The sequence below is a fragment of the Erpetoichthys calabaricus genome, chromosome 2 (genome assembly GCF_900747795.2).
Source record: "Erpetoichthys calabaricus chromosome 2, fErpCal1.3, whole genome shotgun sequence".
In the NCBI taxonomy this organism is placed as follows: Eukaryota; Metazoa; Chordata; class Cladistia; order Polypteriformes; family Polypteridae; genus Erpetoichthys; species Erpetoichthys calabaricus.
Window position 1 is genome coordinate 43339905 of NC_041395.2, and position 26324 is coordinate 43366228.

General features: G+C 41.3%; 1 protein-coding gene across 1 annotated transcript in view; it reads right to left on the reverse strand.

The window, feature by feature from the left end:
• Positions 1-26324, reverse strand: part of LOC114669641 (E3 ubiquitin-protein ligase TRIM39-like) — a 100811-nt gene that overhangs the window by 18332 nt on the left and 56155 nt on the right. The window contains exon 10 of the mRNA XM_051922479.1: positions 38-64. Coding sequence (XP_051778439.1) covers positions 38-64 — 27 coding nt within the window. The remainder of the gene's footprint in view (positions 1-37; positions 65-26324) is intronic.

Here is a 26324-nt window from a genome sequence, read left to right on the forward strand (position 1 = left end):
GACAGGTGCATGCAGGACAGAGCCCAAATTATCTTACCTGGCTCACTTATAATTTCCTCTAACTCTAAAAGAAACATACAAGAAAAAACAGATGGCCATTATTATCCAGTCACATTTTATTTAAATGGAAATTTGCTATGAAAAGTATAATAATTCTATTATTTCTTCTAGCACTTAATGATTAAATAAGGAAAACATATTATTAAAAACAAGAAAAGCAGCATCATTACATAATTATAAAGTAGGTCAGATTATATTTATCACTGAAGAAAGAGACATCATCAAATGCATTCATATCAGTAGCAACATCAAAGACAGTTTTTATTCTAAAAAACAACATCTACTCCTTAAAGAACACTATGATAGTTAGTAGTATTATGCATGGACCTTCTGTCAAACTGTCAATCAAAATGATTAATGACCTTTAAGCCCCGCCCCCTTTGGCTGACTGCCAGAACACTTTCTGTCAAAAATGATTGATGACCTAAAGCCCCGCCCCTTCCGAGACGCACTTCCGGTCCCGCCCCTTCGGTGACGCACGTCCAGTCCCCGCACCGCCCCTCTGATTGGTGGATTTGAATGATGCATACTGTCGATGGATTGGTAACGCACATCTGGTCCCCTCCTTGAACCCCGCTTCACCTGCTCGGATCTCCTTTCTGTCAAGGGCTTTTTGATGGATATCTGCCCCTTCCTTGAAACCCCCTTCGCCTGCTCGGGTGTCCTTTCTGTCAAGAGCCATTTGATGAATGTCTGCCCCTTCCTTGAGCCCACCATTACCCCCCTTTACCTGCTCGGAGGTCGATTCTGTCAAGGGCTTTTTGATGGATATCTGCCTCCTCCTTGAACCCACCATCACCACCCCAATCACATTCCAACCCCCACCTCCTGAAGGCGAGCCCAGACATGCCCAGGGGCATCCCCCTCTCCCGAGAAACATGTTCAGGCTTGTTCCAACATGCTCTCGGTCAGGCAGCACCTGTTGGTTGGCCCCACCACTTCCGAAAGTGTTGTATAAAAAAGCGGCTAATCTTCTTCGATTCTATCTATGATTTTAATATTAACACGAAAATAAAATATCTCTCTATCTCTTTGCTTTTTTTATCTAAGTCCAACAGCTTTCCATTTTACCGACAGACTCTTCAGTTAAAATAGCCTTAGCAGTGAAGCAGGGTTTGGGGGGATTGGTGGCTAGGTCTGTTCGCGTGTGCTGGAAAGCTGCTAGGTCCCACTTCTGCTGGGGTGCCCGGCCGTCTGAGGAATTCTTTGCATTCTTTGAGCACGAGGTTATAGAAACGGGGGTGATTCACACCCCAGCTTTCAGACACGGTGCAAGCCGGTAGCTGACACCATAATGTGCATCAAATAGACTCCAATATACATCTCCCCATTTTAAATTGGCACATATCTGTTTTTATAAATTACATTTCAAAAAAAAGAATTCCTGCTTTTTGCCTATAAAATAACTCTGAGGGCTGACACTGTTCTCACTTGCCTGGTCAGCGCACAGACCCATTAAAGAGATCACGGTAGGGCATATTTTTGATTATTATATGCGCCAAATGAGTATGTTTAAAAACAGATGGCAGAATCCTTATAATTTATCCTTAATATTAATGTTTCCAAGTTGATTCTCCGGTAACTCCCTTTTTAAAAATGACAGCTGTTTAAAACGAGAGGGGCTGGGGTTTTAAATTTAAAAATGCTCATAGGTTACCATTAATTATTATGTTCAGCAATAGTGGTTCTTTCTGTTTACCGAAACGGGTAATCCGTTCAATTTGTTTTTGTCTCGGCATCTGGAAATTCAAACAGAGCCTCTTCTCTGAGAATATTCAGGAGTGGCTTAAAAGCGCCGGCAGAGATTGTAGGCATTTGCTCTGACATAATAACATGTCCGTATTCTGAACTACGTACAGAAGGGCCCACTTATGAAATGCGTACTCTTTCGAAACGGAATCCTGCTGTAACCTTTTGTTTTCTGTACGAATCCGCCTGTTTTTAAAAGTCTGAGGTAACGAAACATTTTTACTTTATAAACTCTCATTTGGATAGCCGGTTGGAGACAGCCTCCAAGGTTGAACAGGGACCAGGAGCTTAATGCAACTGTGTTTTCATTCCTCTAAATGAAATGTAATTATTTTAATACAGCCTATAGTAGCCCCAAAGTCCGGATGATTTTTAGTTGTATCAAAAGTGTATTGTTGAATAATGGGGATAAATGAATAGTAATAGATGTACCTGTATGTATGAGATTATATCTTAATACACAGGGAACCTGAGACCCGGTTGTCTGTTTTTATTTACGTCCTTAAAAAGTTTGTATACATTTTTCTGTGGTACCTGTTTCTTTTTTCACAAACGTCAGGTATCTTTGTAAGACGCTCGTATAAAGTTTTACTTTTGCCTCAGAGCTCAAGTCACCACGTTTGAGTATGAATTTCATTTGTTTATTCAGGTCCATTTCCGTAGCGTTCCGCCGCATTGTAACCTTTTTTTTTTGTGGGACTAGGCACATCTTGTGTGTGTATTCATATTTATCCTCTCAAACCTATTAAACTAGTAATGAAAGGAATGGCCGTGCTTATGATGATGATTTTTAATTTTTTGCTTAGCTCATTTCTATAACATAGGAGCCTTTTGACAAAGGAAAACTTTATAAATACACTTGTGCATTTAAACTGAGCTTTATAAGAAAGCAGGTTACACACCTTATCCCAGTTTTGTACGTGCATTTAAAAACACTCACTGTTACACTAGCACAAAATGTTGATATTTTCTGTCTACTCAAAAACTAAAATTATTTCTATTAACACAGGGGATAATTAGAAAACATTTTACTATTTTTATTTAAAAAGTTAAAAAACAGAAAAGCCCAATTATGATTTTTGTTTTGTCATGGGAGGGTCCTAGGGTGACACTTTTCCCCTTTTATACTCTCTTATTTAGACCTTAACACATATTCTTACCAAAATAGTTCATCACTTCCCAATTCCTGTAACTTTAGACAGAGCTCCATAACAGGCAAGAGAAAAAGAAAAGTATTCTAGTTCAAACACACAGGGCCATAAAACAAAAGAAAAATAAAGTGTGAACACCACACAACCTGGTATAGCTAGATGTTTTGTTTTTTTCCAGGTGACCCATTTTTTTGTGTTGTTTGAGGTATCAGCCATAAGTCAAGATCTTTTTTTGATCAGCTTTTATACTGATTTTATAAAGCTAATCTAGGTATGATGTGGTCATCCTGTCTCCAAAACAACTTTACCTTTATTACATTTAAATTTCTTGTCTCTGAAAATTCATTCATAGCTCATACACTTCTGCTCTTAGAGCCAGGAGGCTATAGTTGCAGTGTGCTTGTTTAACTAGAGGCAAGGTTGTAAGAAGCGCTCTTCTGCACATCCGAAGTTCATTGAACTAAAATCATGTTTTTAAAATCAGCAGCTTTAGCTCATGCTAGCGACCTCATAAATGGGAGCCAACAGCTCAGCACGCTTGTATAGCTCACAAAATGGCAGAGCTAATTACTCTTTCTGCTTAAACTAATTATCAAATATTCAGGTAATTCTTAATTAAACACTAAAGCATCAGTGAACAAAATACATTTTCAGTAGCCAAGTAAAATGACCAGTTGCTTTAACATGAAAATAAAGTCTCTTTAGAAAATAAAGCATCTAAAAGCATCTTTGTAAAGGTCCAATTTTAAAACATTATAAGAAAAATCCTTGTTTCCAAAAGAGTTCTGCCCATTTTTTCCAACAGTTTTCTTGACTGATCTTTGAAATCATCAGTGCCTTTCTGATCACATCCACCCCAAACATAGCATATAACTTAATTTCTGTACTGTACTAATTTTAAATGATAATAGCCAGTATAAAGTCCCTAAAGGAACTGAGTAGGAACTGGAGACATCTGATATCTTCTATCACATATATTTTTTTGCAAGCCCAAGTAATTCAGATTCTGCTCACAACACAAATGTACAGTTATTTTTTCTGATATGGCCAAATCTTTGTCAGGCTAATCATGAAAAAATAAAATCAGATTTTATTCTCATTACAGTTTATTTGCATATTTTATTATACCTACTTAACTTTTATTGCCATTTATCTTATCTCTATATTTATTTTTCTAGTATCAGAATGTAGTTTAAGTTAATTTGTTTTGGGTTCAATAGATATTTTCATATTTTCGATTCTTGTTTTCTTTTTTTCACATCTTCGCGCCCCTAGGTGGGGTCCGCCCCACAGTTTGAGAACCACTGTTGTAGGAGTTTAGTTGTAAAACACTCCGTGGCACTTCAAGCTAAATCAGATTCCCTCGGTTATTCAGCTGTCCATCGGCGTTCCATTTTTGTTATAAATTGTATTTAGTCTCTCTTTATTTACTAAACATTTTATACGATGATTAGAAAACAGTTATCTTGTTCAGGCTTTAATTTAAATCAGCATTTTCATCAACAGGTTATAACCACTTGGTACTCAGGGTGCTTTGTATAGTACAAAGTTTTAGAAATTCTGTTAACGCTTGGTAAGAGCCTTCCATTTTACATCAGTTATGAGCCCCTGAAAAATAAGAATGGTTATAGTATGTTATATGAGCCTATACACTACAGGTCTGACGATTAGGCTTATTTTGGACACGTTAGGCAATTCAGGAAGGAAAATGTTTTAGTGAATATTTACATAATATCTATTATAGGTGCTAACACAAGGATTAAAATTTTACTAAAACTGTGAGGTTTATTCTTTCTTTTAGGTAGTCCAGGTTACATAGAACAGTTATCCTTGAAAACTGCTTTTCCCCTCTGTTTGTGAAAAAGCACCCTTTGTTTTAGTAGCATTCAGGGTGAAGGGGATGTAAGTTTGAACTGGGATTCCAAGAGTCAACTGGTGTCTGCAATCTTCTTGAATACAAGTCAAAGGACCAGGGTTTGTGCGGTGATCACAGTCAAGGGCAGAGTTAAGCTAGACATTATTATTATTCCAAAATGAAACATTGACTCACCCATATCACAAATATAAGATAGTAAAAACTAAAATTTACAAATACTAAGTCACAGAGGAGATTAAAAAACATATTAAGACCGGATCAACAAGGGATCACCCCAAAGCTCACAGCACACTACAACCGAACCTATGTGTTCTGCGGTATATTATTAGCTAAACGGTTATCTGTTTAGACCGTTCCTCGGGGTTGCAAAGAGTTGGGGAAAACATTATTTAACATCTGAGAGTATGATGCTAATTAACATTAGCCTGTTATTGTTAGAATCTTATCCGGCACTAAAAGTTGGGCTTGTGTTCATCCAGATTCAGGAAGAACATTTTGAAAAACTGTCATAAGGTATAAAAAACATTGATATGGGGACAAAACCAGCATGAAAAGAAACCTTTTTGACGTGTGCAGTCTGGAATAGTCTGAAGATGTCATAAAGAATTAATTTTTAAATAAAACATATTAAAAATATTACAACTGAATAAAACTCAGAAGTAGCCTTTAATGATATCCATTAGTGTTAAGTATTATCAAGCACTGGGTTCTGTTTATAAGATTTATTTAATTTAGTTATAAGCAAAATGATTGGCTGCGTTTTGCTTTGAAATTAACCATAGTTTGACACAGCTTTAAGAATTAGAATGCAAGACGAACCTATACACTTAATAACAAATGTTGCTGTTTCAATAGGGATATGTTGGATCTCTGTTTTAACCTTTTTGACCAGAAACCCCTGGACAGGGACATATACCACATATATTGCAAATGAACAGTGCCGACATGCTAACTAAATAGATATAATCTAAGATATTTTAGAATAGGGACCTGTGCACTAACCCCATGATTCAGACAAACTAAAGGGTCTCCACTTAATTGTCAAACTTTCTGACCTTTACAGAGTAAAGATTATAGAATCTTTTACACTCTCCATTACAAGATCCACAGCCCCGCAGAAAGTTTTTCTTTTTCTCTTGCCTGTTATGGAGCTCTGTCTAAAGTTACAGGAATTGGGAAGTGATGAACTATTTTGGTAAGAATATGTGTTAAGGTCTAAATAAGAGAGTATAAAAGGGGAAAAGTGTCACCCTAGGACCCTCCCATGACAAAAAAAAAAACAAGCAAAAGTAGCATTTTTTCCCAAAGCTCAAAGTGCTTTAGAAGATGAAGAAAGAAAAAATATAAAAATAAAATTAGTTAATACTAATTAACAAAGAATAAAGTGGCCAGTAGGACAGAAAAAACAAAACAAAAAATACATCATTGTATCATTTTTGCTCATTTTTTTCCACATTTTTGTGCACGTTTTGTCTTTTTTACCAACAACAACTCAATGTCGACCATTCATTCAATAAACATCTGAGTTTTCTAAAGCTTTGTGCCACGTTTTTGCTTTGGGGTACCTTGAGTACCATCCAGTTATGCACATGAGCAGGCACTGACTCTTGCCAGTGAAAAGTGACAAACAAGCCTTTGGCCAGTGTAAAAATTTTATTTAATGTCTTATTTGTTGGAAGTGGCAAACCATCTACATAGGTAAAATGTGGAGATCTCTCAGGCGAAGGGGGTTTCAAGGAAGGGGCAGATATCCATCAAAAAGCCCTTGACAGAAAGGAGATCCGAGCAGGTGAAGGGGGGTTCAAGGAGGGGACCGGATGTGTGTTACCAATCCACCGACAGTATGCATCATTCAAATCCACCAATCAGAGGGGCAGGGCGGGGACTGGACGTTCGTCACTGAAGGGGCGGGGGGGGGGGACCGGAAATGCGTCACCGAAGGGGCGGGACCAGAAGTGCGTCACGGAAGGAGCGGGGCTTAAGGTCATCAATCATTTTTGACAGAAAGTGTTCTGGCAGTCAGCCAAAAGGGGCAGGGCTTAAAGGTCATTAATCATTTTGATTGACAGTTTGACAGAAGGTCCATGCATAATACTACTATAGTTGACCACAGTCCACACACCACATGCCATGAATATCCTAATTTTATTATCTGTATATTCTCAGCTTCAGTAGCTAAACTGTCATATGTCCATTAATATGAAAAATGTTTATTTTGATGAATATACCTTTTTTCAGCTTTAAACACTTTTTGTTTTAGTAAAGGGGAAATATTCAAGGGGCGGCACGGTGGCGCTGCTGCCTCGTAGTTGGGAGACCTGGGGACCTGGGTTTGCTTCCCAGGTCTTCCCTGTGTGGAGTTTGCCTGTTCTCTCCATGTCTGCGTGGGTTTCCTCCCACAGTCCAAAGACATGCAGGTTAGGTGGATTGGCGATTCTAAATTGTCCCTAGTGTGTGCTTGGTGTGTGGGTGTGTTTGTGTGTGTCCTGCAGTGGGTTGGCACCCTGCCTGGGATTGGTTCCTGCCTTGTGCCCTGTGTTGGCTGGGATTGGCTCCAGCAGACCCCCGTGACCCTGTGTTCGGATTCAGCGGGTTGGAAAATGGATGGATGGATGGATGGAAATATTCAAGTTCATAAAGTTATTGTTAAAGTAATCATTTAGACATTATACCAAGGCTAATAAAAATATAACTTTTTAATTTTTAATCTGTTATTTTAATAAATAATTGCACTCATTAGAAATCACAAAATGCTTACCTTATTTTTACAGCTTTAAGCAAGATTATTTCTTGATCTTGCATAAAACTTCAAGTTGATGTTAAATGATTTATAATTTGAATTATTAATAATTTCTTGCCTATGATTAAATCGTGCAAATACAACACAATTGTTATCTCCGATCATGCCCCTCTAGTCTTGGAGCTAAAATCATTAAGCCCCTCACACTCACCTTGCAGATAGCGTCTTAACTCTCATCTATTAGCAGACGAGAACTGCACAGTATTTATATCCAAACAAATCAGCTTCTTCATAGAGACAAACACACCCTCAGAGGTTTCTGCAGGAACACTCTGGAAACCTAAAGGCCTTCTTAAGAGGACAGATTATTTCATATCTTTCCCACAGAAATAAATTAGAAACCAAGAAAGCGTCAGAGCTAAGAAGCGAAATTACTAGAACAGATGAAGAACAAGCCAGGCGTCCAAGTGAGGCTCTTCATAGGAAAAGGCAGGCTCTGCATACAGAACTCAACATCTTGACAACTAAAGAAACTGAACAACTTATTTATAAATCAAGACATCATTACTATGAAAACAGAGAGAAAGCTAATAAGCTTTTAGCTCAACAAATCCACAAGCAAGAAGTTTGCAGTGCAATCCCAGTAATCACCAACATGAATGAAGAAGAAATCATTGACTATAAAAATATAATGCACACATTTAGAGATTACTATAAAATCTTATATTCTACTGAGTTCAAAGAAGACAACACACAATCTAATGCATTTCTGGACACATTGCAGACACCACAAATAGATAATTTAGTGCTGAGGAACTGGATAAACCTCTGACCCTATCAGAATTACTAGATGCTATAAAGTCACTTCAAAGCGGGAAATCAGCAGGCCCTGATGGTTACCCTGTAGAATTTTATAAGAAATTCTCCACTCAACTAGCTCCCCTCATATTGGCAACATTTACAGAAGCTGGAGACAATCAAATTTTAAGTCAAACTTTTCTTTTTTTTTTTTTTTATTAATTTTTATTGTAATCATTCCATACAAATAGATCAATTTATAACCAAACAAATTAAAGACAAATCAAACCCCACCCCTGAGAAGGAGAGCTTAGCTAAAGGAGAATTGCTTAGGGCTTTTTAATAAGACAACAATAAGCAAAGGAAAGGGAGAAATAAATATATATGTAAATAAGAGATGGAGAAGGGAATTAAACGCAGTAATAGTTATTTCTCTTATTCTAAAATAATATTCATCAGATCCTGCCAGGTTTTGAAAAAATTTTGTACAGATCCTCTAACTGAGAATTTGATTTTTTCCAATTTCAAATAATATAAAACATCAGTTTCCCACTGACTTATCAGAGGAGAGTTAGGATTCTTCCAATTTAACAGAATAAGTCTGCGTGCCAAAAGTGTAGTGAATGCAATCACCGTTTGCTTGTCCTTTTCCACTTCAAGTCCGTCTGGAAGAACACTGAACACAGCTGTTAATGGGTTAAGAGGGATTGTGACCCCAAGGCTGTCTGAAAGGCACTTAAAATTTTTTGTCCAAAATGATGTTAATTTGGTGCAGACCCAGAACATGTGACCCAGTGTGGCAGGAACTTGGTTGCAGCGTTCGCAGGTTGGATCTTGCCCTGGAAACATTTTGGACAGTTTTAAGCGAGACAGATGAGCTCGATACATAATTTTTAGTTGAATAATTCTATGCTTTGCGCATATGGAGCGCGAGTGAATTCTCTGCTTTGCTACCTTCCACTCCTTTTCTGATATTTTGATTAAGAGATCTTCTTCCCAATGTCCTCTTGGATCTTTGAAAGGTAGGGACTCTAATAAGATTTTATATAATGCGGAAATGGTGTTTAATTCCTCGGCAATGAGCAGTATTTTTTCCAGCATTGTGGAGGGTGCGAGGTGGGGAAAATCGGGCAATTTCTGTTTAACAAAATTTCTAATTTGAAGATAGTGTAAGAAATGTGTAGCTGGGAGGTTGAATTTTGAACGTAATTGTTCAAAAGATGCAAATATGTTGTCTATATAAAGATCTCTGAGCATTTTAATCCCAAAACTTTTCCAGGTATTAAAAACTGGATATGTTTGCGAGGGTTGAAAGAGGTGGTTTTCTTGCAGAGGTGAAAGGTAAAAGATTTTCCATCTTAAAATGCTTTCTAATTTGGTTCCATATTCTAAGTGAGTAAAGCACAATTGGGTTATTAGTATATTTGTGATAACTTGCATTTATTGGAGAGCAGAGCAGGGAATATAAAGAAGTACTACAGGATTTTATTTCTATTGCGGACCAAGCCTGTGTATGTTCATTTTTTTGTGTCCAGGTTTTTATGGCTTGTATGTTTGCTGCCCAGTAATAAAACTGAAAATTAGGTAGAGCCATGCCACCTTCTGCCTGAGGTCTTTGTAGGGTCGCTCTTCGGATACGTGGGTGTTTTGAGTTCCAAATAAATGAGGTTATTGTTGAATCTAATTGCTTAAAAAATGATTTATTGATATATATTGGAATGTTTTGAAATAAAAAAAGAAGTTCTCATCCATCCATCCATCCATTGTCTCCCGCTTATCCGAGGTCGGGTCGCGGGGGCAGCAGCTTGAGCAGAGATGCCTAGACTTCCCTCTCCCCGGCCACTTCTTCTAGCTCTTCCGGGAGAATCCCAAGGCATTCCCAGGCCAGTCGAGAGACATAGTCCCTCCAACGTGTCCTGGGTCTTCCCCAGGGCCTCCTCCCGGTTAGACGTGCCCGGAACACCTCACCAGGGAGGCGTCCAGGAGGCATCCTGATCAGATGCCCGAGCCACCTCATCTGACTCCTCTCGATGCGGAGGAGCAGCGGCTCTACTTTGAGCCCCTCCCGGATGACTGAGCTTCTCACCCTATCTTTAAGGGAAAGCCCAGACACCCTGCGGAGGAAACTCATTTCAGCCGCTTGTATTCGCGATCTCGTTCTTTCGGTCACTACCCATAGCTCATGACCATAGGTGAGGGTAGGAACATAGATCGACTGGTAAATTGAGAGCTTCACCTTGCGGCTCAGCTCCTTTTTCACCATGACAGACCGATGCAGCGCCCGCATTACTGCGGATGCCGCACCGATCCGCCTGTCGATCTCACGCTCCATTCTTCCCTCACTCGTGAACAAGACCCCGAGATACTTGAACTCCTCCACTTGGGGCAGGATCTCGCTACCAACCCTGAGAGGGCACTCCACCCTTTTCCGGTTGAGGACCATGGTCTCGGATTTGGAGGTGCTGATTCTCATCCCATCCGCTTCACACTCGGCTGCGAACCGATCCAGAGAGAGCTGAAGATCACGGCCTGATGAAGCAAAAAGGACAACATCATCTGCAAAAAGCAGTGACCCAATCCTGAGCCCACCAAACCGGACACCCTCAACGCCCTGGCTGCGCCTAGAAATTCTGTCCATAAAAGTTATGAACAGAATCGGTGACAAAGGGCAGCCCTGGCGGAGTCCAACTCTCACTGGAAACGGGTTCGACTTACTGCCGGCAATGCAGACCAGGCTCTGGCAACGATCGTACAGGGACCGAACAGCCCTTATCAGGGGGGCCGGTACCCCATACTCTCGGAGCACCCCCCACAGGATTCCCCGAGGGACACGGTCGAATGCCTTTTCCAAGTCCACAAAACACATGTAGACTGGTTGGGCAAACTCCCGTGCACCCTCCAGGACCCTGCTAAGGGTATAGAGCTGGTCCACTGTTCCGCGACCAGGACGAAAACCACACTGTTCCTCCTGAATCCGAGGCTCGACTATCCGACGGAACCTCCTCTCCAGGACCCCTGAATAGACTTTTCCAGGGAGGCTGAGAAGTGTGATCCCTCTGTAGTTGGAAAACACCCTCCGATCCCCTTTCTTAAAGAGGGGACCACCACCCTGGTCTGCCAATCCAGAGGCACTGTCCCTGATGTCCATGCGATGTTGCAGAGGCGTGTCAACCAAGACAGTCCTACAACATCCAGAGCCTTGAGGAACTCCGGGCGTATCTCATCCACCCCCGGGGCCCTGCCACCAAGGAGTTTTTTGACCACCTCGGTGACCTCAGTCCCAGAGATGGGGGAGCCCACCCCTGAGTCCCCAGGCTCTGCTTCCTCATTGGAAGGCATGTTAATGGGATTGAGGAGGTCTTCAAAGTACTCCCCCCACCGACCCACAATGTCCCGAGTCGAGGTCAGCAGCGCACCATCCCCACCATATACAGTGTTGACACTGCACTGCTTCCCCTTCCTGAGACGCCGGATGGTGGACCAGAATCTCCTCGAAAGTCGTTCTCCATGGTCTCCCCGAACTCCTCCCATGCCCAAGTTTTTGCCTCAGCAACCACCAAAGCCGCATTCTGCTTGGCCTGCCGGTACCTATCAGCTGCCTCCAGGGTCCCACAGCGGGTTCGGGGATTGCCGCCATGACAGGCACCGACCACCTTACGGCCACAGCTCCGGTTAGCTGCCTCAACAATAGAGGCACGGAACATGCCCCATTCGGACTCAATGTCCCCCACCTCCCTCGGGATGTGGTCGAAGTTCTGCCGGAGGTGGGAGTTGAAGCTACTTCTGACAGGGGGCTCTGCCAGACGTTCCCAGCAGACCCTCACAACACGTTTGGGCCTACCACGCCTGACCGGCATCCTCCCCCACCATCGAAGCCAACTCACCACCAGGTGGTGATCAGTTGACAGCTCCGCCCCTCTCTTCACCCGAGTGTCCAAGACATGTGGCCGCAAGTCCGACGACACGACCACAAAGTCGATCATCGAACTGAGGCCTAGGGTGTCCTGGTGCCAAGTGCACATATGAACACCCCTATGCTTGAACATGGTGTTCTTTATGGACAATCCGTGACGAGCACAGAAGTCCAATAACAAAACACCGCTCGGGTTCAGATCGGGGGGGCCATTCCTCCCAATCACGCCCTTCCAGGTCTCACTGTCATTGCCCACGTGAGCATTGAAGTCTCCCAGCAGAACGAGGGAGTCCCCAGAAGGTATGCCCTCTAGCACCCCCTCCAGGGACTCCGAACTGCTGTTCAGTGCATACGCACAAACAACAGTTAGGACCCGTTCCCCCACCCGAAGGCGAAGGGAGGCTACCCTCTCATCCACCGGGGTAAACCCCAATGTACAAGCTCCAAGTCGGGGGGCAATAAGTATACCCACACCCGCTCGGCGCCTCTCACCGGGGGCAACTCCAGAGTGGTACAGAGTCCAGCCCCTCTCAAGGAGATTGGTTCCAGAGTCCAAGCTGTGCGTCGAGGTGAGTCCGACTATATCTAGCCGGAACCTCTCAACTTCGAGCACTAGCTCAGGCTCCTTCCCCTTCAGAGAGGTGACATTCCACATCCCAAGAGCCAGCTTCTGTAGCCGAGGATCGGACCGCCAAGGTCCCCGCCTTCGGCCACCACCCAACTCACACTACACCTGACCTCCATGGCCCCTCCCATAGGTGGTGAGCCCATGGGAAGGGGGACCCACGTTGCCTCTTCGGGCTATGCCCGGCCGAGCCCCATGGGTGCAGGCCCGGCCACCAGGCGCTCGCCATCGAGCCCCACCTCCAGTCCTGGCTCCAGAGTGGGGCCCCGGTGACCCGCGTCCGGGCAAGGGAAAACGCCGTCCAAAATTGTTTTCCATCATAGGAGGTTTGTTTAAAGGATATTCATCTTAACAACGTTAATTTTTCCGGCTAGAATGAGATGAAGGGTTGACCATCTATCCAGGTCTTGCTTAATTTTTTCCATACAGACGGCAAAATTTTGTTGATAAAGAGCTTTAAATACCTGTTTACCCCTAGGTATTTAAACTGATATGCTATGGTAAAAGGTAGGGTGTGCAATCTGATATTATATGCTTGTGAATTCACTGGAAAGAGTATACTTTTATTCAGATTAATTTTAAGACCAGATATCTTTTGAAATTCTGTTAGTGCTGTTAGAACTGCAGGGACAGTGTTTTCTGGGTCTGATATATATAAAACCATATCATCTGCATATAGAGAAATTTTCTGTTCCAGTCCTTCTCTGACAATCCCCTTTATCTGATAAGAATAATATGCAGATGATATGGTTTTATATATATCAGACCCAGAAAACACTGTGCCTGCAGTTTTAACAACACTTACAGAATTTCAAAAGATATCTGGTCTCAGAATTAATCTGAATAAAAGTATACTCTTTCCAGTAAATTCACAAGTGTGGAATAATAAAAATTTTAATCAATATATTAAATAATAGTTGAACAAAGAATCTTGGGCTGAGGACCTTTTAACCTAGTCCAAGGAAGGGGAAGAAGATTTTGTGACTATGCCTTAGTGCAATGAAATTTTTGTACTTAGATAAACAAGTCTAAAATGCCTTGATGATTACTATGTGTGTGCATTTGGGTGGATGGAAAATATATTATTATGCAACCCAGCTTATGCTACAAAAATGTATATGTATATATTTGCAAGTATAAGAATTCTTTGTGTTAACCATATGAATGCATTAAGATTGTTAAAAAAGGGAAACCATTAACTGTATAATCATTTAACAGTATAAGTATATTACTAGTTTGTATTAATAAGCTATGGATTAATTGTTTATTAATTAGACTTACATATAAAAATCAATTGTATACGCAAAACTAAAGGACAAACTTGCAACATTTCTGTCAAAATGCTGACCTTTTAGTCTGTACTCAGGAAACTGTTAATTTTAACAAACGTCTAGGATTGTAAAATCAACAGCAACAGGCTTTTTCACTTCTCCTTTAGTGGTTGAACAAATGTGTTGTAATTTTTGGGCATATTACTGAATCCCCCCAAAGAATTGTGTAACCTTACCTCATGATAAAGCTGTCACTGTAAGATGTAAGACTCTATAAAAAGGAAACTCACCCCCCAAAATTGGGCTATTGCTGGTGACTGTCAGTGACGTTAGCTGACAGGGCTGGAGTGGTCTCTCTGCCACCAAAAATAAAGAAATTGCTTTTTACTCTACATCTGCTGTCTGCCTGCTGTTTGCTTCGAACCTTCGTCCACACAAGCATATAATATTAGATTAGACACCCTACCTTTTACCATAGCAGATCAGTTTAAATACCTAGGGGTAAATATCACAAGTAAACATAAAGCTCTTTATCAACAAAATTTTGCCGTCTGTATGGAAAAAATTAAGCAAGACTTGCATAGATGGTCAACCCTTCATATCACTCTAGCCAGAAGAATTAATGCTGTTAAGGTGAATATCCTTCCTAAACTTCTTTTTTTATTTCAAAATATTCCAATATATATCAATAAATCATTTTTTAAGCAATTAGATTCAACAATAACCTCATTTATTTAGAACTCAAAACACTCATGTATCCGAAGAGCGACCCTACAAAGACCTCAGGTAGAAGGTGGCATGGCTCTACCTAATTTTCAGTTTTATTACTGGGCAGCAAACATACAAGCCATAAAAACCTGGATAAACCAAATAAATGAACATACACAGGCTTGGTCCGCAATAGAAGTAAAATCCTGTAGTACTTCTTTATACTCCCTGCTCTGCACTCCAATAAATGCAAGTTATTGCAAATATACTAATAACCCAATTGTACTTTACTCACTCAGAATATGGATCCAACTTAGAAAGCAATTTAAGATGGAAAATCTTTTATCTGTGGCACCCCTGCAGGAGAACCACATCTTTCAACCATCGCATACATATCCAGTTTTTATTTACCTGGAAAAGATCTGGGATTAAATTGCTCAGAGATCTTTATATAAATATCTTTGCATCCTTTGAACAATTACGTTCCAAATTCAACCTCCCAGCTACACATTTCTTTCACTATCTTCAAATTAGAAACTTTGTTAAACAGAAACTGCCTGATTTTCCTCATCTCGTACCCTCCACCACGCTGGAAAAAATACTGCTCAATCTCGAGAAATTAGACACCATTTCCACATTATATAAAATTTTATTAGAGTCCCTTCCTTTCAAAGATCCAAGAGGACATTGGGAAAAAGATCTCTTAATTAATATATCAGAAAAGGAGTGGAAGGTAGCATTGCAGAGAATTCACTCGAGCTCCATATGCACAAAGCATAGAATTATTCAACTAAAAATTATATATCGAGCTCATCTGTCTCGCTTAAAACTGTCCAAAATGTTTCCAGGGCAAGATCCAACCTGCGAACGCTGCAACCAAGCTCCTGCCTCACTGGGTCACATGTTTTGGGCCTGCACCAAATTAACATCATTTTGGACCAAAATTTTTAAGTGCCTTTCAGACAGCCTTGGTATCACAATCCCTCCAAACCCATTAACAGCTCTGTTTGGTGTTCTTCCAGATGGACTTGAAGTGGAGAAGGACAAGCAAACTGTGATTGCATTCACTACACTTTTGGCATGCAGACTTATTTTGTTAAATTGGAAGAATCCTAATTCTCCTCTGATAAGTCAGTGGGAAACCAATGTTTTATATTATTTGAAATTGGAAAAAATCAAATTCTAAGTTAGAGGATCTGTACAGAATGTTTTCAAAACCTGGCAGGATCTAATCAATAATATTTTAGAATAAGAAGAAATAATTATTTCCGCATTTCTTTTTATTTATTTATTTTTTTGGCTATAGTTGACTATCCTAACCCATAGAAGCCATCTGTCCCATACCTCGCCTGTCCTTTTAAGCAAGCTGTTCAGTCTGGTGTGGATTGTTTATTTCAGTTTGGTTGGTCTTTTTAGTGGTGGTCTTCATTACAGGACCGTTATTTGTATAGCTGGCCTGTAATGAAGGGATCTGTGTCACCTGTGCCATCAGCTGACTTAAGATTGCTTTAGTTTTTAGCTGCCTGGTTTTCATCCTGTCTGTGTAGATAGCTAACTCTCAATCAAGCAGCTGCCTCATTTTCTCTTGCATGTGCTGCTGTTTGATGTAACACTTAAAAAGCAGAGCCTTGTTTTTATTGCATCTATTAAGCCAGCCAATGCACAAAAAAATGAAAGATTTTTTGAGCTGCCTGCAATTCTAAAAAGATGTCAACAACCTTGGTTCAGTTTTCTACTTGCCTACTATCCTTACAGGAACCAGCTCTTTCTACATCCAGGATTCCTATTATAAAGGACTAGCCGACGCCTGCCGTAGCATACAGCGGTGTAAGAATAGGAATGGAAAATGATGAGAAAGGAATTCAGAAATCAAGAAGAAAGAAATACTTCTTGAAAGACGCAGTTGTGAATAGGTGTTTTGCTGGAGACGACAGATAATGAGTCGAAAGATCTAACCCTAGAAAAAGCCACGTATAACTGACCCTGGCTGAAGACTGGTTGTTGTAGATTAACGCAAATCTTTGCAAACGTTTGTCCTTGGGACTTGTTGATAGTCATGGAGAAGGTGAGTCTGAGTGGGAATTGTTTGCGTTTAAATTTAAAAGGGATATTGGTGTCGGAAGGAAGGAGAGAGATTCTGGGAATGAAGATTGTTTCAGAATTTTGGATAGCGATCAGTTTGCACTCAATAATATGTGTATGTATTTGGGTAACGATAAGTCTTGTTCCGTTGCAAAGAAATTTTGATGGCATAGTATTTCGGAGGAGCATAACTATGGCTCCCACCTTTAGATGAAGGATATGGGGAGGCATGCCAGTTGGTGTGAGGGTGTGTAAAAACTCCTGTGGGTACGTTAGTTGATCATTAGGATCGTCACTGACCACTGTATCTACACTCTTGAAGGTCACTTTTTCACCCTGTATAAGATCAAGAACTTTGTTGTTAATATGTAGAGAATCGTCGTTTGTGACGCTCAGTATTGCTCTTCCAGCAAGTTCTTAGTCGAGAAATTAATATCATCATAAAGTTCAGCAACTGGGTCTTGTTGTCGTGGTAAACATTGAGAATGTAGTTCTGCCGTGTCTCCAGTTTTACCTTCTCCAACTTGAAGAAGCCTCTGAACAAATTGAGTTTCACTTTTGAGAGCTCTCATATTTTTTGTGAGTTTTAGGACCTTCATTTCATTCCACAGCCTGTGTTTGTTGATGCAAGAGGCAACGGTGAGGGCTTGAGAACCACGGAAGTTAACAGGCAGTATTTGGCGAAAATTTCCACCGAGAAGAATGGTTTTATTACCGAAAGGTGCATTTTCGTGAGTGAGATCTCACAGTAGTCTGTCAACAGCTTAAATGCATAGCATTGTGTCATTGGTGCTTCATCCCAGATGATAATTTTTGCTTCAAGTATATTATTGGCATCGTTGGTATTTGGCTTCACGTTGCAGGTTGATGTTGGTGTGAATTGAAGAGGTATTTTGAACACGGAATGTGCAGTATGGCCGCCAGGTAGCAAAGTTGCTGCGATTCCAGTTGAAGCAACCGCTATTGCCACGTCTCCTCTACCTCTCACAGAATGAATGAGGGTTTTGTATACAAAAGTCTTGCCTGTTCCTGTGGCGTTGTCGAGAAAGAAACATTTCTTGGAATGAACAGGTGGATTGTATATTGCCCGCAGTACTGTTTGTACGACTTTTCACTGATTGTCGTTGAGTTGTTGTGTGTAATCTGAAGTTACCTTTTGTTCGTGGAGAATGTCAACACAGGCTGGAGTATAAGGTGGGATGAATTCGGTCACTGGGAGATGAAACTGTTGAAGAGTCATACTATAGCACTTGAGTATTTCATTAATTTCTGAGACAGCATACATCAGGGCAGTGTCAGTGGAATATTTAGTAAACAGGTCTTCGCAAATTGCCAGTTTATGTGTTTGCCATGAGTCTGGGATGTTGACAGGTTCCCCAAAGGCACAAATGATAGCAAAAAGTTGTCTCATATGTACAGGCATCTTAGTTTGTGTAGCTTCATAAAGAGTGTCATGCCAAATCTTGTCATCGTTAAGGAGACCTAACTCTTGACATGCTGCTTAAAATGAGCTGCATATGTTTCCATTTATGGTTCTAAGCTCCTGGAAAGTAGTAGCTCCTGGAAACCATGTTAAGAGGGCGCGTAAATAGTAGTATTCAGAGTCTTGAATAGAGACAACTGGCATTCTACCTATAGCGTTACTTTGTCGGAGTCATCGCTTCCACACACTAGCCTTGGAATCGAAAGTATAATAGTGTGGTATGTCTATGTAGTGGAGTGGTTTCGCATGAGTATCCATCTTATTCAGGTCAAACCATGCTGTTAGCATGGTTTTTCTTGTTGCTTCTCAAGTTAAGGTTTCTTCTTCGAGACCTTCACAAAACAGGACAGTTTGTTGTTCGGGAAGATGGACAGGTAATCGTATTATTGTGTGAGATTTGTCTGACATACTGTGCTCACTAAGACAGATAGCTTCTGGAGCACTAACATATCTTCCGTCCAAGAAAGTCGTGATTTCATCATGAACCAAGTCATCGTTAGCATGTTCTTGCTGTAAGGTAGCGGAAGCTGCATCGTAACCTTTGTGAACATATTTGTAGAGATATTTGACGGACTTTATAGATGAGCAAACTTCGACATTAATATGTGCATTGAATGTTTTACTGAACCAAGGGTTGTATGGAACTATCCATCGATTATCAATTATACACTTGCCTATTTGTGCAGTTGGCCCTTCTCTTCTGCGGTAGATTGGGTACCTGTTAATGTTTTCTTGTGTGTGTTCCTTGTAATCTTTCGGGAATCGCTTGGTGCAAGTAACATCCTTCATGCACAATGCTGTTGGGTTACCTGCTGTACTGCATGGTCTGTGTACCATGCATTTAGTAACAATTTCAAATAACTTAAGGTCAGTGTCAGGGTTAGGGAGTTCAGCAGTGACATATTTATCAATGTCATCTTTGGTTCTTATTTTAGAATTATTGTGAAGAGTAAACAACATGTGGGCATGAGGAAGGCCGCGCTTCTGAAATTCGATTACGTAAATATAAGAGATAACAACCCCAAAAAGATGTTGTTGTAGAATGTCTCTAAGTAATTCCTGCAGCTTAATCCAAAAGACTCGTACTACAATATTAGGTCTGTGCTCTGGTCTTTGGGTATCCAACAGTGCATGTAGAATTTCCGGCCAAGCAGGATTACATGTGAAAGTGATAAATAACTCAGGCTTTCCGAATTTACGTACTATGGCCATGGCACCTTGATAGTTTTGTTGCATGTATCTTGGACTTCCTGGAAATGTGGACGGTAATATGATAATTTTGCCTACACGTACGTTGTTATTTTCAGCCTTTGCTTGCAGTGCGTCTGATAGTCCTTTGTATTGTTCCACGCGCAGATCTTGTTGATGTAATCTGAGATAGTTGAGACACGCACCCTCTATTTTAACATATGCATCTATGACGTGCTGTTGGAATAGTTTGCCGCTGGAGTGCAAAATACTAAATGTATTCCTCATTGATAATCTGTACGTGTAAAATTGGCATTGAGTAAGCCTGATTTGGTTGGCGGGTCTTTTAAAGGGAACATGTTGTAAATCTTTGTGCCAGCCAATGTCTCCGTAAGGGAATAAAAGTGGGTAAACCATAGGATCGCAATTCATATTGAGCATGGAAATCTGTTTACAGGAGTTGCCTCTGAGATAGATGCAAATATCCCTTTTGGCAGGGGGTTCGCCATCTTCTCTGATGAAAATCGCTGCAACATCGGTGTGACATGTCGGGGCATTGTATCGTCGTAAATCCTGCCCAGGGCTTTCCTTGAAAACCATTCGTACAGATGTTGTTGGATTGGACTGAGCGATTTCATGCATGTGTTTGTATGATTTAGCGAAGGGGTTGATTGTTCTGAGAATGGAATCTAGCTGGAGAAGTAAATTTTCCCTGCATGCAGAGTTTGCTTTATTTTGTAAGTGTACTTCAATAGCTTGCACTGTGTCAAAAACATACAACTGTCCATATCCTGGAGAGGTAGAAGTGTTAGCGTACAGTGGAGAGATTTGGTGATAAATTTGCCTGTGTATTTTAAAATAGTATGGTCGTGGCCAGGAAGTTGAGTTATCTGTACACCCATGGAAGCAAATGCTAGAGAAGAGTTGTATTCTCGAATGTGTTCACGATAATTTTTACCTTCTGATGTTTGCTGTGTAAGAAGCTGTTGTAAAGACACAGGTGGCTCCCACAAATGTGGTAAAGCTACTTTACCGTCGTGGCAGCACCTCGAGAACTTGTTGGATGTATTATGCTCAGCAGGCCAGTATAGTACATGACAGGGTTTGCACTGCTGGTCTGGAGTCCCAATGTTGTACTCTTGGACGGGAAGACAGGAATGAGGTGAAGAAGTACCTGTGGTAACGGGAAGAGGATTGTGTGTATGTCTTCTGAGACTGCGTTGGTTTGGAAACGTTGCTTTGCAGATGTTGTATTGCAAGACTTGTGAATGAGTTTTGTTGTGCTTAGTCAGACAATCCTGTGTAGTGAACTTCTTATTGCATTTCTGTCACTCATATAGTTAGTTAGGAAGAATGCCTTTTCTTGTGTTTAGCAAGTGAGATTCGCGTTTGAAAAGTTTTGTTGCAGGAATCGCACTGGAAGAAAGTTATTGGAGTGGGAGTCAGGTAATTTTTCAGCAGAGTGAATTTTTGTGTGTTTGTGAAGATAGTTCTGCGTTGTGAAACGTTTTGTGCAAGTGTGACACTGAAACAATTTGTCATTGCAGTGAATTTTGTTGTGTTTGGCCGGTTTTGTTTTGAAAGGTTTACTACAAATGCCGCAGAGGAAGGTTGTACCAGTGGATGAAACTGTACTGTTTTGTGGAAGAGAAGAATGACTGTGGACTGATGTGTTGGTGTTATCAGACATTATATGCTGCTGTGGAGACATGATCGGAATTGGTAGAAGGGCTTCATAGTGGCCATTGTCCAGTTGTCCTGAGTACAGAAGGTAAATGAAGAGAGTATTTCCAGAATTGTAAATGCAAGGCGGGATGTTGGGGTCGTGTTTGAAGTAAATGACAATGGTAGCATGGAGAATCTCTGACAGAGCTTGAATTTCAGCTTCACCACCATAAACTCCAGATGTTGCCATGTATTGATAGTACTCCTGACTTGCTGTGATAACTCGATTTGTGTTGGAAAGAACAACAGGAAGAACATCTCCAAATCTGTGCCAATGTGATGCAACGAAATCTACTGCCCTATGTCGTAGTGAGAGTGCACTGCCTTTGTCAACCGTTTGTGTCAAGAAATAACCCACTGATAGGAACAGGCAGTTGCCGGATTGCGGAATAGAGATGACATTGTACAAAAACCCGTTGACAGAGAAGATACTGTCGTTCATGTTATCACAAAGGCTTAGGAAACAACCGTTGCAGTATAATGAAAATAGCAAGGTGTATGGGAGGCCGCAGGCAGCGTGATGAGGGGTTTGGAAGAGGACGAATAGGAATCGAGAAATGCCGTGTCGTGTGCATGTGGGCAGGACCGGTTTTGAAGAGGAGCCACAGACATCGTGGGGAAGGGTTTGGAACAGAACAAATAGGAATCGAGAAATGCCATGTTGGCTGCGTGTGGGCGGGACCGGTTTTGAAGAGGAGCCGCAGACATCATGGGGAAGGGTTTGGAAGAGGATGAATAGGAATCGAGAAATGCTGTATCGGCTGCGTGTGGGCAGTAGTGATGGGAACTCCGGCTCTTTTCAAAGCTTCGGCTCTTTTGGATCGGCTCCCTTTAAAGAGCCGGCTCTTACGGCTCCCGAATGGCTCTTCGTTTAGTATCACTTGGATGCTTATATTTTAGCCTAATTAAGCAATTATGAATGGTTTGTGTATAAGCAATTTCTAATTCATTGTTTTCAGACATTACGTATTTTTATGCATTTTTTCATTATAAAAAATATACAGTTACTATTGTTTAACATTTTAATAAAAGCTTTAAATGAACAACTTAACACAAAGCCACAGCAAACAAATTAAATAAAGGCCAAACTCAACAACAACAACACTACGACTCTTTGAATAAAAGTTTTTAGGCCAGGTTGGCATTCAGAAATGCCAGATGCCTCAGCTTAGATGGGTTGATGCGATTTCTCCTCTCCGTGATTATTTGTCCTGTTTTTGAGAAGACTCTTTCTGAGGGGACCGATGTAGCGACAATGCAAAGTTTTCCTACCATTACCTTAACCAGGCATGGGTAGACTGCAGCCTTGGCCTCCCACCAGCTCAGTGGGTCTTCAGCTCTTTGGTTTGAACTGAAGACCGTGTTATACCTGCAGTTTTCGGTAAGACAGTGGATGCTGCAGCAGAAGTACTTGGCTCTTTTCCAGGGTCAGTGGATGGCAGGAGAGAGGGCACGCTCTCCTCCAGTTGCACGGATGGGTGGGTGGTTCTTATACAGTTTGTCTGTGCAGGTTTGTTGTTGACCCTGCTCTAACGGATATTTTCATATTACAAATTCTGCACTTAGCTTTGCAGTCTCCAATATCACTGAAATGCAGCCAGATGCTGCTTCTTTTTCGGCTTTCACTCATTTCTTCACTCTCCTTTTTTTCTTCACGATGCACTTGCATTTAAATCTGGCTCCTCGTCTGTCGCAGCGACAGGTACACAGAGCGACAGTGTCGCTCTGTGTACCTGGCCTGTACCAACACTTGCTGTCTTCGGAGCGTCTGCCCCCTTCCTTCTTTCACATAATGGTACGATCCTAGTCCAATGGGTTGTTCGTGAACGAGCCGGCATTATGAGCCAAAGTTCTTTCTGTGTGCCCATATAAGTAAAGTCCCGCCCCTGCCGAATGGATTTTCAGCAGGGCTGAGCAGAAGCGGCTGAAGCTTCGGCTCTGCTCGACGGGCATTGGCTCCTCTCGTTCGCTGCAAAGAATCGGCTCTTAGAGCCGGCTCGTTCGCGAACGACACATCACTAGTGGGCAGGACCGGTTTTGAGGTGGAAGCAGGACGATAGGAACAGGCAGTTGCCGGATCGCAGAATAGAGATGACGTTGTACAAAAACCCATCGACAGAGAAGATACTGTCATTCATTTTATAAAAAAGGCTTAGGAAAAAACCGTCACAGTATAACGAAAATAACAAGGTGTATGGGAGGCCGCATGCAGCGTGGGGAAGGGTTTGGAAGAGGACAAATAGTAATCGAGAAATGCCGTGTTGGCTACGTGTGGGTGGGACTGGTTTTGAGGTGGAAGCAGGACGAACCAGAAGAGAAATATATATAAGAGATTGCACTACCTTCCCTGACCCTGAGATCTTTCCTGGATATTTAACTTCTACTAATTAAAAGGAACAACTGCTATTTGGCAGACATACAGTAAGAGAATTTTTAGATAGAAGTTTTAATTGATCAATGAGGTTATGACATACTGTATTTCATGACAAACTTCAAGTATAAGATCAACCAACATATCAGTAAGAAATTACGCCACCATGCTCATGCTAATAAATACCACATATTACAATATTGGCCATCTTTCCCAATGTCTATCAAATACAGACACTAGTTAACAAAAATCTGTATCTCCCTCATCTCTAGTAGTGGTTAATGGTGAACAAAAATATGAAGTACAGATAGATTTTGGGCAATCAATGCACAGGTTTAATACTGTGTCACACACGTGCGAATAGGAGGTGGCTAAAGGGCTTAAGTATTGGTAATACCATATCAGACCAGGGGGTGGCAGGGTGTACTGACTGTCTTTCTCAGTTCCTAGCAGACCATTCCCAGGAAATCCCACCAGGTTCCGGTGCCATTGATGACATCACTTCCGGCCCGTTTGATGATGTCACTTCCGGTTCTGGACCTTTTGATGACGTCACTTCCGGTTCTGGGCCTTTAAAGCCGCCATCTTACCTCCACCTCATCAGTTCTATTTTGGACTCAGTCGTGTGAATATCTCTGTTCAAACTTTTTTAAAACTTTTGCAGCTGGGATATAATATACAGGTGGCTGCCCGAAACTTTTATAATGTCTGAAGTTTTGTCCTTGTTACAACTGTTACATTTGGTTCATTGGAAGGGAATTGGACCTAAAGCTTATTATTGAGATCTATTTAGAGATACAGATGTTTATACTTTACTGCACTAGTTTGATTCACATTTCCATAATAAGATGGATGTGCACATTCAAAGCTCACTTTTTGAAGGAAGATTGTGTTAAAAAACATTTGCTGTTAATTTGTACAATTTGTGGTTGTGTTGGTATTGCTATTTCATTTGTGATTTTCTTGTATTTTTGTGTGTTTGTTGCAATGCTATTTTTTTTCTGCTATTTCTATGAGTATTGCCAATTCAGGAGTTGATTGTAAGGGTACTGTCATGTTGTTTGTAGCAACATGGGATTTGTGACCTATGATTTTATTACACTTGTTCAGACCTCAGTATGTGCGTCTTGGGAACTGCACATCTGACATTGTGGTCAGCAACACAGGAGCACCACAGGGGACTGTACTTTCTCCGATCCTGTTCAGCCTATATACATCGGACTTCCAACACAATTCGGAGTCCTGCCACGTGCAAAAGTTCGCTGATGACACTATCGTGGGCTGCATCAGGAGTGGGCAGGAGGAGGAGTATAGGGACCTAATCAATGACTTTGTTAAATGGTGTGACTCAAACCACCTATAACTGAGCACCAGCAAAACCAAGGAGCTGGTGGTGGATTTTAGGAGGCCCAGACCCCTCATGCGACTCTTCAATTCCACCCAGGGAGGTAAACGTTAACATTATATAAAGTTATATATAAGTTATTTACCTGCATTATTATCAATCTTTAATTTAATATTGTTTTTTGTATCAGTAAGGTGCTGCTGGAGTATGTGAATTTCCCATTGGGATTAATAAAGTATCTATCTATCTATCTATCTATCTATCTATCTATCTATCTATCTATCTATCTATCTATCTATCTATCTATCTATCTATCTATCTATCTATCTATCTATCTATCTATCTATCTATCTATCTATCTATCTATCTATCTGGTTCTGCAGGTGAGGGGACGCTGGCGCACGCATGTTGTTGCCGCTCCTCCCTGTAAACAACACTTTCTGCAAAATTCGCCTAATTCTACACTTTCTTACGTTTGTTTTATTTCTTTTATTGTACGTATAGTTCGTGGATACAGCTGACTCGAATTGTATGGATTTGGCTTAATATTTACAGATTTTATGGACTCTACTTTGACTGGGAACAGCTGAGTCTGTGGATCACGGGACGAGAACCTACGAACATTTCTTTGTACCTGGCGATCTAGGACCTCGGGATGATCTGTCTCTGTGATTATATTAAATTCGCTTTGCTGATCTGCTCCCGTTTCATCTTACAGTACTCTACGACTGGGAACTGATCTGATTTTCATACTAATCTGGCTTTTGGCTCCGGGGCGATCACGCCTGAAATTACCAAGCGTTACTGTTTGTGGCTGTGTATTGGAACCTCCAAATCCTGCTACCTCCTCCTGCTATGCTTTCTGCTTCTTGCTATCACCGCTCACCTACGCTACCACACCCGCCTGTCCTACTGGTTCCGCTGTGCTGTGCTGCTTCTCCAGTGCTATTCAGATAAGTATTGCCCAGTATCATGCTAAAATACTCTCATGACAAACTCCTTCTTATTAAACAGTTTGTCCAGAGCAAATGGTCTGACTGCAACATCCTAAAGGACGCCGGTATTTTGCAGCGCCCGAAATATATACATCGCGGGTCAGGTCGCCGCCACCGCCGGGCTGCGAATGAAAAGACCACCGGCAGCATTTGCTCAGGAATACGCCGTCCTTCTCATGACCCTGGAAATAGAATTGTCGGTGTGCCAAATTTGCATTATGTGGAAATAAACCCTGATTGCGGC